The following is a 14,355-nucleotide window of genomic DNA, read 5'->3' on the forward strand; positions in this document are numbered from 1 at the left end:
ATGTGGCGAAACATCACTGTCCATCGGCTAATCAGCGCAACAGTTATTACAAGATGGAATTTTATAATTTCGCAAATCCCTAAACGTGTCGTTGGAAGTGAAGTTTCAGTAAACAGAAAGGTTGGTGATGAGCACAGACAATTTTAAAAAACTGGGAAATGCAATATTTCTTTGTTGAGCATAGGAGCATCCCGACATGTTCTATCTGCACAGTTAAAGTTGCAGTGCACAAGGAATATAATTTAAACGAGTTGCCAAGCTTTTATTGAGGAAAACCTGATGCGACCCGGACTCATCCAGACTCTGCATCAGCGGCCCCCAAGTAAATTGAGTTTGAGACCCCTGTTTCAATACATTCAACAACCTTTCATTTAAATGCGCTGTAGATAAGTTTGGCTTAGTCTATCACAGCTATTTCTAGATTAATTTTTGATTACTGCATTTAAAATACAACTCCGACAAACAAAAATGATTATTGAGTTATTTGATCAGGACTTATATTCACCAAAACACCACTAAAAACTAACAAATAGTAGGCCTACGCGAAAACCACCAAAACGAGGTAATATTCACAGCCACGAAAGACTGTCTGAATGGCAAAAGTATCTAAGCGCTCCTGAAACGTTTATTGTTACGTCAAATTTTGCACTTATGCTGATTGGCCAATGTTACGGCAGTAAATAAAGAAGTGTATACTCGGGGAAACGTCCATAATTATAATCAGAGATTTATAAAGTTGTTATACATACATACGCTATATTTATGGCGTTTTTTTTTTTCAAAGCGATTCGAAGAAGAAGACCAACAAAAACAAGATTACCAAAAATATGAAAACGATCCATATGTCCACTCACGTGTCCAATAATAATAAACAAGAAACGAACACTAATATTTAACTGAGGGGTTTCTTGTAAAGATACAGTATTACTTAGGCTACATAAAGTATTTTTAAGATGAACAAAATTTGCGAAATAACAGGCACAGGCATTGTTTGAATCTGGAGCTCTCATTGTTTGTTTTTGAGGTTGCGGGGAACAGCACAACAAAAGAATGTTGATCATGAATGATCATTTGACGAATTGAAATTTATCAGTAAAGTGTTCTCACTTTTATACAGTGTACTTACCCAGCCAAGTCGTGATGTTTGATCAGATGATCAGATATTTGTTTGCTATTCGTAATATACGACACGATGTTCTCTGCAGTAAATAAGTCATTTGTTTACTCATATCGCACGGAGAAATAGTGAATTGATGGTGAATGCCTGGTCTAGTTTAGAAAGTATTCGAAATTAAAAATTTTCTCCATAAGGTGATCGAGGTTATAGAGAAATAGTTCATTCAAGATTCAACATAGTACTTTCAGGAAACCATCAACGAGGCGTGTTCCGAAATAGACAAATGGCTAGGATCGCAATCAAAGATGTATATAAGGCGGCGATTGAGTGGAAGAGACATCGTTCAGAGTTTCAACAATAGTGCGCCTATTATTAAAACGATTTCTATAACTCCTTTGTTTGGAGTGTTATATTGGGAACATCTCGAAAGAAAATTTATAATTGATAATTTGACTAATTAATTATCTATTTTGATCAATAATCTGTTTAACTTATTACACAATATGCTGATAAGACTATGAAGGTTGTGAAAGGGTTGCATTAGGTAATGATAAAGATAGATAAAAATAATTACTTATTACGCCTATAATTATAAGTAATCTGTTTAGTTCCAGGTCAATTGATATTATTTATTATACGAAGAAATTTATCTTGTTATTTTAGCGGTTATTGTTACTAGCAATCTAAAAACGAACTATCACTTGACATAGAATTTCAACTATTACTGTATATATAGACAGCAAGATTCGACACAATAAGCATACATCCGTCAGCCCTCAATTCAGCGAGACATTTTGTTCTTCTTATGTTAATAATTTTTACAGTGTTATATCTGGTATTTCAAAAAGAACAGAAATAAAATATACATAATGAACAATAAATTTCTGTTGGCGGCGGTGGCGCTTGTTGTGCTCACATTTACCCTCGAAGTCGCCGGAAAAAGAGGAATATGGACTTGTGAATTGTAAAAAATCGTGCGTGAAGAGGAACTGCACCACGTCTAGCAAACCAGCATGCAAATTTGAGTGTTTACGTGATTGTGCCAGCAAGGCGTTAGGTAAGTAGCCAAAATAATGATTTTGATTAAAACAAATGTATTGATTTTGGTCATAAAGTGCAACGAATTCTAATCGTTTGTGCTATATCTAATATTCGTTGCGGGTAGGAAGTGTCACCAAGTTTGAGGTTTATTTTACGCAGAATATTCCATTACCATACCTTGAGTTTTATCAATGTAAAAATTTAGTAGACCACACTGAAGACGAGGGGAGAATTTGGGTTGGCGAAGAGGGTTCTAAGCATATGTGTAAACGTACATGCAAGAAACAATGTGCAAGAAAACCACCAATGTGCAAGCACCGATGTATGGCAAACTGCACCCACCACCGGCACGGTAAGTCAGGAGACTTTTGTGTGTTCTGTGTCCAATGCTAGGTTAATTATAAATTTTCACATTTGTTTCTCAGGCAACAGTTCGATGATCGCACCAGTCAATCGAAGGAAGTTGGACAACAAAATGAATAAAATGAAAGGAGGACTGAGAGTCCTAGTCTTTTGCGTCAGAGAGTGCAAGCCTAACTGTAATGAAACTATTCAGTGCACAGGAAACTGCCTAAAGCGATGTGATCACGACGGTGCAGGTATATATATAACATTACCTTTTTGGAAAAGTCACACTTGACTTATTGGACACTAATTAAACCTATGGATCGTTTTGTTGATATGTTGTTGTAAATAATCGCCCATCTTCCAACTATTGGACGAATGTCTGTGGAATTTTCAGTGGTTAAAGATTGTTGTTTTCGCTAGAAGGCTTTAATTTGTTCCTAAATTCTCATGAGTTCTATAAGATCTGATATTCCATCCAAAATTTGGACTTTGGTGTCCATATATTTGAGCTTTGTCCTCTCGTTTATGATGCTAATTTCCTATAGCGAATACAACAAATATCTGGAAAGTGAAACATAATAACCCACATTGAGGGCAAATATATAAGTGTACGGTGATCGACCATAATATAAAACTAGTGAAAGCATTTGTATAGTTTAGATAAAAAAAACTTATGAAGTTTGTATAATTTTTGACAGCGAGAATTTACAAGTGTAAAAAGCGCTGTAAATCTGGATTGGAATGCTCGTTTCCCTCCTGCACCGAATGCAAAGTAGCATGTCTCAACAAGGTTAGCGAATGTTGGAGAGCAAGATGCGACCATCTTTGTCATCCTGACATGGAGATTGACGTGAATATCGAAGATGCAGATTTGCCTGTGAAACGCAAAGCAAGTAAGTCTTCAAATATTCTTCAGCAATTTTGACTCAGTCATGGCTGCGTAGTCAGACAGTGATGCGCGTTCATCGGTATCTTTAAGCTATCGGCAATTTGAAATTTGACGTCTCAAGTCAGCGTCAACTTTAAATTGGAAGAGGGTATTTTTTTTATAAAAATTGAAAAAGTTTGCAAACGGTAAAATTCTTTAAGTCGTCAAATTCTCGTTAATGGGAAATCAAAATCATTTTTTGCTAGGTCCTGGAGTGTGTGTGAGGTATGGAGTAATTTTTCATATAAAATGTTATCCAGATAACTATTCTAGGACTCAAGTAATCTGCGCGCATGTTTTACACGGACATGAAACTGTGTGTATATAGAGCATATTATCCTTTTTTCTACAAATTCTTCAACATGTTATAACTCGGAATAATAAAAATGAGTACCGGATGTAAATCTGAAAAGCTTTTATGTATTATTATAAAAATATATTCTCTTCTTTTAAGATAAACATCGTTACAAACCAGCAAAAGCTTGCAAGGTCTGTCGTGCTGAATGCGATAGAGATGGAGGAATTGAGGTCGATTCATCGAAAGAAATCGACCATTGAAATAGTGAACTCTTCCAACAAAATGTATAGTTTTTTTTTCTGCAAAAAAATTGTTCAAAAATATTGTGATTCATATAATTGATAAATTCAATTTGGCCCAATTATGGATACACTTGAGAAGCTAGCAAAATACACTTCAGGGATTAAATGAAACGCAAAGTACATGAAGAAGGTGGCATTTTTGAGAAAAAAAATGGGAGTTGCAATATTTCTGCATTTCTCAAAATTCTGAAGTACATCGTTTAATTTGTCACATTTCCATCAGTACAATGAAAGATACAATATAAGTAGACATTATCAAAATCAGCTCAGCAGTCAATTATGACAAATTTGAGAATCAACTTCTTACAGAAATTTTTTATGTGTTTGTATATTATTGGACTTGTAGTGGACATAACGATCGTTTCAAAATTTTGTTGTTATTGGTATTATTATTATTTGTCTCCATCATTTTTTTTTTAAATCGCTTTTCTCTGTGACTACTGGACCAATTGCTTTAAAATTTTCAGTGAGTAAAGATTGATTTTTTTGCCAGAAGGCTATTACTTTTATTTATTTCTAAATTTCGCATGAAATCTGATATTTTGTCTAAAATTTCGCTGTATTATTTTTACACTGGCTGTCCGGTTTGATTCTGTAAATTATTTCTACGCGAAACTCCGAATTTTTTGTGGGTACTGGTGGCGTCAAAGGTAAATACTGCTTCGCTCTGGTTAACGTGTCCATATATTTGAGCACAGCTCTCTTGTTATAATTATACAATAGTTAGTAAAAAATAAAAATCAATCACAACTCAAGCAGTCCTATTCCACGTATTGGAAGGAAATGTCGCAAAATGTCTGGTCCGAAAAGTCAGTCATTTGTTTGTTTACTGATCCATAAAAGAAATGAGAAACGTAATTTTTTTTTTCATTACTGAAATTGATACTGTGAAACGTGGTATTATCTAGTCGTGTTGTGGCGTTGTGTTGTGTTCTCGAGAAAATATTTATTAAACCACTGCGAAAGATGTGGCGAACACAATTGTCTACGTCAGCGTTTCCCAAACTTTTTCGGCCATGGAACACTTACAATTTTGATCCCGCCTCGCGGAACACCAAAAAATGAAACAGTAAATTGATAGAGAAAACCGGTGTAATGTAGCGGAGTTGCTGAATGCGTCGCGAAAACTAACAGAATTGTGTTACATATACCTAAAATATAATTGAATATTTTACATATATATTGCATTTATTATATCTGTTTTATTGTTTCTTAGTTTAAATGCTGTGTATATAAATCCATTCATTTATTTTACCATTCTATGACGTTTACTTTCCATTACGTAATATTTGCCTCTAATGTTATGTCTAATGGCAATAAAAGTACTTCCAGCAATTTCGCGATCTGCAGACCTGCCGTTTATTTTTTTTTTTTGAATAGAGTTTACCGAAAATGATTAATTTTTTCAGCATTTCAAAGTAAAACCAGGCAGAGGTGGAGGAAGAACAGTTGACCCTTTGCCTTTATTCTTTAAACCTACTTGTTTGCCTATAGCAATAAAAAGCATTGCAATAACTTGATAATGAACTTAACAGTCAACAATCTATGCCGACGGTTAACGAAAATGCCACTACCTCACCCTGGTTAGTCCGTATTAGAATTTGTCTACAGTTAGTCCACTTTAGGCCGACGATGACGCGATATAGAACGGTCAGGGCGACAACTTCACGATTCTTAGATCGGCATGGCGACCATTTTTTTTCTACGGAAAACTTTGAAGACGCTCGCGGAACATTAGTGTTCCGCGGAGAACAGTTTGGGAAGCGCTGGTCTACGTAGTAGAATAATGCAAATTACTAATGCAAACAACTACGTAATGAATGTTTCCCCGACTTTCGATCCCAGCAAAACTCTTCGGCTTTATACTCTACCTTTGTAAATTTATCGGTACTTATTTCAAGAATGGTTTTTGCGAGTTGGCGCCTATAAACCGGTTTATATGTTTCAAACTATCATTTTAATTCAATACATTCAACAACCTTTCATTTAAATGCGCCGTAGATAAGTTTGGCTAGTCTATCACAGCTATGGACCTTTCCCCGAGCATCGACTTCCTTGTTTATTCCGTGACGTTGGCCAATCAGCAAGATGCAAAAAGTGCCGTAACAATGCCCCCTTTTCGCATCCGCTCAGACAGATTTTCAAGCGTGGTTGTAAACATTACCTCGTTTTCGCATTTTTGAACTCTATTCGTTAGTTTCCAGTTGTGTTTCGGAAACTTGAATAAAAATCAGATAATTCAATGATCACTCTGTCTTCTTAGGAGTTTTAATTTAATTGCAGTATTAAAAATTAGTGTAGAAATAGCTGTGATAGACAAGCCTGAAATTCTTTACCGGTACTTTTAAAAAACAGATTGTTGTGTGCGATGAATCCTAATGATGGTTTGAAACACATACCCCATTTTACAGGCGCCAACTCGCAAAAGCACTCCTAAAATAGCCCTGAAAATTCTGCAATGGTAAAGTATAGGAAGAATTTTCCGGGGGTCAAAGGTCGGGGAAAGGTTCATTTCTAGATTAATTTTTGATTACTGCATTTAAAATACAACTCCGACAAACCAAAATGATTATTGAGTTATTTGATTAGGACTTATATTCACCAAAACACCACTAAAAACTAGCAAATGGTATGCGAAAACCGCCAAAACGAGGTAATATTCACAACCACGAAAGACTGTCTGAATGGCAAAAGTATCTAAGCGCTCCTGAAACGTTTATTGTTACGTCAAATTTTGCACTTATGCTGATTGGCCAATGTTACGGAAGTAAATAAAGAAGTGTATACTCGGGGAAACATCCATAAATATAATCAGAGATTTATAAAGTTGTTATACATAAAAACGCTACACTGATGCGATCTCATATTTATGGCGTTTTTTTTTTCAAAGCGATACGAAGAAGAAGACCAACAAAAACAAGATTACCAAAAATATGAAAACGATCCATATGTCCACTCACGTGTCCAATAATAATAAACAAGAAACGAACACTAATATTTAACTGAGGGGTTTCTTGTAAACATACAGTATTACTTAGGCTACATAAAGTATTTTTAAGATAAACAAAATTTGCGAAATAACAGGCACAGGCATTGCTTGAATCTGGAGCTCTCATTGTTTGTTTTTGAGGTTGCGGGGCACAGCACAACAAAAGAATGTTGCTAGACTACAGCTCACGCAATTTTTTTACACTTGGACTGGACCCAATTCTTGTGAGCTTTATATAGCTAACTGGCGACAGGAATCATGAGTCCGATGCCCGACACATGTGGAATATACTAAAGTCGTAAGAAAATGATCATTTGACGAATTGAAATTTATCAGTAAAGTGTTCTCACTTTTATACAGTATACTTACCCAGCCAAGTCGTGATGTTTGATCAGATGATCAGATATTTGTTTGCTATTCGTAATATACGACACGATGTTCTCTGCAGTAAATAAGTCATTTGTTTACTCATATCAGCGCGGAGAAATAGCGAATTGATGGTGAATGCCTGGTCTAGTTTAGAAAGTATTCGAAATTAAAAATTTTCTCCATAAGGTGATCGAGGTTATAGAGAAATAGTTCATTCAACATAGTACTTTCAGGGAACCATCAACGAGGCGTGTTACGAAATAGACAAATGGCTAGGATCGCAATCAAAGATGTATATAAGGCGGCGATTGAGTGGAAGAGACATCGTTCAGAGTTTCAACAATAGTGCGCCTATTTTGATCAATAATCTGTTTAACTTATTACACAATATGCTGATAAGACTATGAAGGTTGTGAAAGGGTTGCATTCGGTAATGATAAAGATAGATAAAAATAATTACTTATTACGCCTATAATTATAAGTAATCTGTTTGGTTCCAGGTCAATTGATACTATCTATCATACGAAGAAATTTATCTTGTTATTTTAGCGGTTATTATTACTAGCAATCTAGAAACCAACTATCACTTGACGTAGAATTTCAACTATTACTGTATATATAGACAGCAAGATTCGACAATATAAGCATACATCCGTCAGCCCTCCATTCAGCGAGACATTTTGTTCTTATTATGTTAATAATTTTTACAGTGTTACATCTGGTATTTCAAAAAGAACAGAAATAAAATATACATAATGAACAATAAATTTCTGTTGGCGGCGGTCGCGCTTGTTGTGCTCACATTTACCCTCGAAGTCGCCGGAAAAAGAGGAAAATATGGACTTGTGAATTGTAAAAAATCGTGCGTGAAGAGGAACTGCACCACGTCTAGCAAACCAGCATGCAAATTTGAATGTTTACGTGATTGTGCCAGCAAGGCGTTAGGTAAGTAGCCAAAATAATGATTTTGATTAAAACAAATGTATTGATTTTGGTCATAAATTGCAACGAATTATAATCGTTTGTGCTATATCTAATATTCGTTGCGGGTAGGAAGTGTCACCAAGTTTGAGGTTTATTTTACGCAGAATATTCCATTACCATACCTTGAGTTTTATCAATGTAAATATTTTGTAGACCACACTGAAGACGAGGGGAGAATTTGGGTTGGCGAAGAGGGTTCTAAGCATATGTGTAAACGTACATGCAAGAAACAATGTGCAAGAAAACCACCAATGTGCAAGCACCGATGTATGGCAAACTGCACCCACCACCGGCACGGTAAGTCAGGAGACTTTTTGTGTGTTCCGTGTCAAATGCTAAGTTAGTTATAAATTTTCACATTTGTTTCTCAGGCAACAGTTCGATGATCGCACCAGTCAATCGAAGGAAGTTGGACAACGGAATGAATAAAATGAAAGGGGGACTGAGAGTTCCAGTCTTTTGCGTCAGAGAGTGCAAGCCTAACTGTAATGAGACTATTCAGTGCACAGGAAACTGCCTAAAGCGTTGTGATCACGACGGTGCAGGTATATTAAATTACACTTTTGAAACGTCTCTTATTTTATTTATTGAATACGAATTGAACGTTTGTTATTATGCTGTTGTGAATAATCGCCTTTCTTTCAACTATTGGACGAATGTCTGTGAAATTTTCGGTGGTTAAAGATTGTTGTTGTCGCTAGAACAAGGCTGTCCCCCGCTTTGCGAATTAGGTCGTCAGACACTTTTCCGTAATATTCGCTTGGCCAACGTTATTGGACTTCCGTGTCCAGATATTTGAGCTTTGCTCTTTCGTTTATGATGCGAATTTCCTATAGCGAATACAGAAAATATCTGGAAAGTGGGTGAAACATAATAACCCACATTGAAGGCAAGTGTACGGTGATCGACCATAATATAAACCTAGTGAAATTATTCGTATAGTTCAAATAGAAAACTTATGAAGTTTGTATAAATTTTTGACAGCGAGAATTCACAAGTGTAAAAAGCGCTGTAAATCTGGATTGGAATGCTCGTTTCCCGCCTGCACCGAATGCAAAGTAGCATGTCTCAACAAGGTTAGCGAATGTTGGAGAGCAAGATGCGACCATCTTTGTCATCCTGACATGGAGATTGACGTGAATATCGAAGATGCAGATTTGCCTGTGAAACGCAAAGCAAGTAAGTCTTCAAATATTCTTCAGCAATTTTGACTCAGTCATGGCTGCGTAGTCAGACAGTGATGCGCGTTTATCGGTATCTTTAAGCTATCGGCAATTTGAAATTTGACGTCTCAAGTCAGCATCAACTTTAAATTGGAAGAGGGTATTTTTTTTTATAAAAATTGCAAAGTTTGCTAACAGTAAAATTCTTTAAGTCGTTAAATTGGTATGTGTGGTATGGTGTAATTTTTCATATAAAATGTTATCCAGATAACTATCCTAGGACTCAAGTAATCTGCGCGCTTTTTTTTATCACGGACATGAAACTGTTTGTATATAGAGCATATTATCCTTTTTTCTACAAATTCTTCAACATGTTATAACTCGAAATAATAAAAATGAGTACCGGATGTAAATCTGAAAAGCTTTTATGTATTATTATAAAAATATATTCTCTTCTTTTAAGATAAACATCGTTACAAACCAGCAAAAGCTTGCAAGGTCTGTCGTGCTGAATGCGATAGAGATGGAGGAATTGAGGTCGATTCATCGAAAGAAATCGACCATTGAAATATTGAACACTTCCAACGAAATGTATAGCTTTTGTTGCTGGAAAAAAATTGTTCATAAATATTGTGATTTATATAATTGATAAAATATACCTTATCAGTTGAGCGCTCCATTATTGAATTATTTTTCTGTTTGTATAACCCACCACTGGAATATACTTTTAGTGTAGCTTATCGATTCTTTTTAAAAATATGACAGGTTAATAACCCAATTCATTTATGGTCGGATAAACGAACTATGTTTCATTTTATGTAAGATTAACAATTTGATGCTACAGTTAACCCTTTTCAGTTTTGAAAAAAAAATAATGTTTCTAAGGTCTACTTTAAGCATACAGTATAATTTCGTGAACAACTTATTGTATATTAAATAATTCTTCATTACAATATCTTTTATGATTTTTTCGAATAAAAATTGATACTAATTGTTGAAATGTAGCACAAAAATGTAAGTACTTCTACAATTTTTTAGGTCAGCGCCAGGAATAATTGGGCATTACATTAGATTTTTCTGCATATGATATTAAGCAAGATTTAAATTCAAGAGTCTATGATTGATGATGGATCATATAATTACGTCATAAAGCAGTTCATTGACAATCAGCTTTCGAAAAACGTTAAACGACAATATGGATGATAGAAAGCTTCAGTTATCATAATATATTCTCTCTTAAAATTCACCATTGTGTTATTGTAATCAAATACTTGTGATAATTGAAATAAAAGATAGTCGTGATATTTATCCTCAAATTATGCTTATTTAATCAATGCTTTCCTAAATCGACGCAAAGCGTTAAAAATAAAGTGACATTACCAAATATGTGACATATGTGGAAACTACATTCATCTGACGCTTGATTACCATAATCGATTTCATATAGTATATCGACAAGTTAGTGGATATGTTTCGGTGACATTATTGACTGGTTGGTCGTGTAAACAAATCGACTCAAATCATCTTTAGGGTACTTCATATCTTACTAATCGATGTTAATTGATTATCGAATATCGTGTGGGAACAAATACTTTACAGTCATCTTTTTATATTTGATAGTGAGTAAAACATTTTGTCTGTATTATTTATTTGACAGTATGATTGGCGAACGAGACAAATGATTTGGAGAGACAGAGAACAGTAAAAATTCATCATTTTAAGGTATTAAAAGTGGTTAATAATAAATAATGCATTTTTCTAATTATTATTCTCAGAAAATATTTCGGTTCTATTGCTAGTGGCTATTGTAACACAAAATTTGCAATGAAATCGCAATCATGCCTTGTAGATTTTCTATTAGCTCTTATGATCTTCAGTATCAATTTTATGTCAACTTGTGGTGAAGATGAACCGATGATATATAGGTAAGTATACGTAAGGTCGTATTTAAAACTAAGTAGTGAAATGAATTTATAGGGCGTTTTCTGTTCCTGGAGTTGCTATGATAATCATATTTTAATTTCGCATTTATAAGTATGATTAACAAATCAACGAAATTTATCTTTTTGAAAGGGAACAAATGTATCGGCAGTCGTATTTATAAGTAAAAAATGGTTATTTTAATGAAGTTCATATATGCAATTCCATCTAAAGACTGGATGCTTTTTTTTTTAAAAAGATTGTTCCATTTAACATTTTTAGACCAGTAAGAAACAATTCCACTGAATTTCATTTTCGTATCCGATATTACTATTCCTTCGAATATCAACCGAGTTTTGTTCAACGAAATTGGTTTGGATTTTTATTTTTGCGACTTTATATTTGATTTTTAGACAATCAACCAAAAGGGAAGGAGGGGGCTGGAACGCAAAACCCGTGCATATATCTCATGAGAGTCAAGGTAAGGAAAAAGAATAGAATTTTCAAAGACATTGGCATATTACATTATTTTCCGATATGCTTTCGTAATATATGAATCTCATTTGACCAAGTCATGTCTCATGAAATCGTTGCAATTTCAGTCTCTGAATTGGTATAGAACGCTTAATTGAGATCACAAATAGAGACATAAGAGGCGATTTTTTGCGACCTCTCCATCAATTAATAAGCGAAGTAATTAAATTCCAAAATTTTGCAAATTGCTTATTTGCAAGTTAGGAATTCAACATAAATAAGTTTGAGAACAACTAATGCTGTGAGGGAAGATAGGTTTTTTTGTGGTTGATATCGAGCAAATTGCCAGTGAATAGGAAATCCGTTATATGAAACGTTTCATGTTTAACATTGTAATATTCCAGATTATGATATTTATTTTTGTCGTGCCAGAAACACTGTGCAAATAAAACAAAAATAGATCAATATATTGATTTTCAAGATATGTGACCTTTCAGGGTTAAAGGTCACTGGTGTGTGAGAGGCTCACGGTCTACCCCAGCGTATTTGATTTGATCACACGCTCTGTGCTTCTTTATACGTTCTTTCAGGTTTCTATAGTTGTGTTCTAATCTGACTTTTCCTGTCAACTAATAAGTTGACTGTTATGAATATTGAACGCTGAATAATAAATAATGCATCTTTCATATACGTGCATTAAGTTTAGGAAGACAACATATAACGCTGCTGGTGAAACAGTCATGTTATATTTCATATCGACATCCTCAATTTCCTGATCCTTGAATATTGAGACATCCATAAACGAAAAAACATTTTGAAGCACTTTTTCTCAAAAGTCAAATAAGGATTAAAAATTTCGCGAAAAACTGTTCATCGCTATCACATTTAGTTGTATATTTTGGTCTACATGCGGTGAAAAATGTCGTCGCCAGTGATCTGCTGATTTTTGATAGTATTGTGGGGTGAGGTTAAAATACACTGTAATTTCTAAACCAGTTTTGATGTATTTCTATTCATTTTCCAGGTGAAACAATCGACATGTTTGATCGGATGGAAAATTGATAACGCATAGATTCAGAGTGATTGATCACTGGAAACGGATATCATTAAAATAATCAATGTATTAGTGAAAACCTATTTTCAAAGATGATGTGAAACATTATATGATTTCCATACATTTTTCACCAAATTTTAAAATTTTTTACTCAGAACATCTTAAAAAAAATACCAAACTTTTTCAAAATCTCGAGTGTGTTTCGTTCTTATTTCAACAGAATTTTCGAGCTGCCTACAAAAACACCGGTAACTGGTAGGTGCTGTGTGTTGTACACTTAGCATTTAAAATAAAAGAAAGCGATAGAACGAAGGTCATTTCTAAAATTAGTCCCAAGTCTCCAAATGCTCCAGGCGCTGACATAGAAGTGAAATAATTGAGGGGTCAAGTGTCACCATCCATCATCCGAATAAGTTGTGGGTCGGCAATCAAAGGACACGTACGATATTCATTCTTGTTGCAAACGCACCATGACTTCATAATAGGGTTTTGAAACTTAGCCTGTGGTGTCGAACTATAAAAACCTGCTGACTTTTCGTCGTAAGCTGCATTATAAAAAAAAACATTCAAACTTTCTGTATATTATTAAGCACCAGTTTCAATTAGCGATAGTACATTTACGACATCTGAAATATTTTGCTCGGAGTGTCTGTTGTGATGCCATGTTTTAGCATGATTTTATGGGGCGGTAACTCTCTAAGAGTATCCACTTAAATATGAGTGATAGCTTGATTGATGTATCACTGAAAGCTATAGTGCACTTAAAGTACGAGAAGAGTTCAGGATGGTAAGGTGAATTGAATATTATCGACGTACTTTTATTGTTAAATAATAAAAAAAAGTATATATAGCTTTTAATACCATCATCGACAATTTTATAGTGACTCGAGTCCTAAATATGACGTGTCGGGTTGTTTTTACATACAAGATTGCCCAAAGCAAGATCACGACATCCAAATAGAAAAGTGTCCGATAGGAGAACCGCAATCGACAAGTGACGAACTGGGAGCTAGATTTTCTTTTTGCGCCGAGAGTGTTGTTCTGTATCTGCATATTGTATTATATATGCGGAATTTATATTCGAAAATAATCGGCCAATGAGCTTTTGCACAGAGTGCAGGATTAGCAATAAGAGAAATTTTGAATATTTTCATTTTATTCGTTTCATATTCGATTAACTTAGCTATATTTTGCGATTTGCTTATGAAATCTAGTTGAATTCACGCTGTAGTAGTCTTGGGAGGCCCCTCCCTGACTTATGCTCGCCATAGTTATTCCTCACTTTTTTTACAAGGATTAACCGTTCCATTAAGAAAAAAAATCAAGACTAGCTAAAACCATATACATTTAGCCTACTCCGGTGAATCA

The 14,355-nt window shown here is 34.6% G+C and overlaps 2 protein-coding genes and 1 long non-coding RNA gene across 4 annotated transcripts; 2 read left to right on the forward strand and 1 right to left on the reverse strand.

Annotated features, from left to right (window-relative positions):
- The first annotated feature begins 1,851 nt into the window (after positions 1-1,851).
- Positions 1,852-4,529, forward strand: LOC144431331 (uncharacterized). The gene is made up of 5 exons (XM_078119341.1): positions 1,852-2,174; positions 2,364-2,510; positions 2,584-2,757; positions 3,205-3,399; positions 3,889-4,529. The coding sequence occupies exons 2-5, from the start codon at positions 2,420-2,422 to the stop codon at positions 3,990-3,992; spliced, it is 564 nt and encodes a 187-aa protein (XP_077975467.1). The 5' UTR covers positions 1,852-2,174; positions 2,364-2,419; the 3' UTR covers positions 3,993-4,529.
- A 2,497-nt stretch (positions 4,530-7,026) lies between these two features.
- On the reverse strand, positions 7,027-7,742 carry LOC120332558 (uncharacterized). Its single transcript, XR_005568109.2, has 2 exons — positions 7,393-7,742; positions 7,027-7,313 (listed from the first exon to the last, which is right to left on the reverse strand). It is a non-coding gene; the product is annotated as an uncharacterized LOC120332558 (long non-coding RNA).
- Positions 7,743-8,032: 290 nt separating this feature from the next.
- Positions 8,033-10,460, forward strand: LOC144431330 (uncharacterized). Of its 2 annotated transcripts, XM_078119339.1 has the most exons (5): positions 8,034-8,337; positions 8,530-8,673; positions 8,748-8,921; positions 9,361-9,555; positions 10,003-10,448. In XM_078119339.1, the coding sequence occupies exons 1-5, from the start codon at positions 8,148-8,150 to the stop codon at positions 10,104-10,106; spliced, it is 807 nt and encodes a 268-aa protein (XP_077975465.1). In that variant the 5' UTR covers positions 8,034-8,147; the 3' UTR covers positions 10,107-10,448. The 2 variants fall into 2 exon arrangements, with proteins under 2 accessions (XP_077975466.1, XP_077975465.1); XM_078119340.1 differs by lacking the exon at positions 8,530-8,673 and having other exon boundaries at positions 8,033-8,337; positions 10,003-10,460.
- The last annotated feature ends 3,895 nt before the right edge of the window (positions 10,461-14,355 follow it).

Source organism: Styela clava, chromosome 13 (genome assembly GCF_964204865.1).
Source record: "Styela clava chromosome 13, kaStyClav1.hap1.2, whole genome shotgun sequence".
Classification (NCBI taxonomy): Eukaryota; Metazoa; Chordata; class Ascidiacea; order Stolidobranchia; family Styelidae; genus Styela; species Styela clava.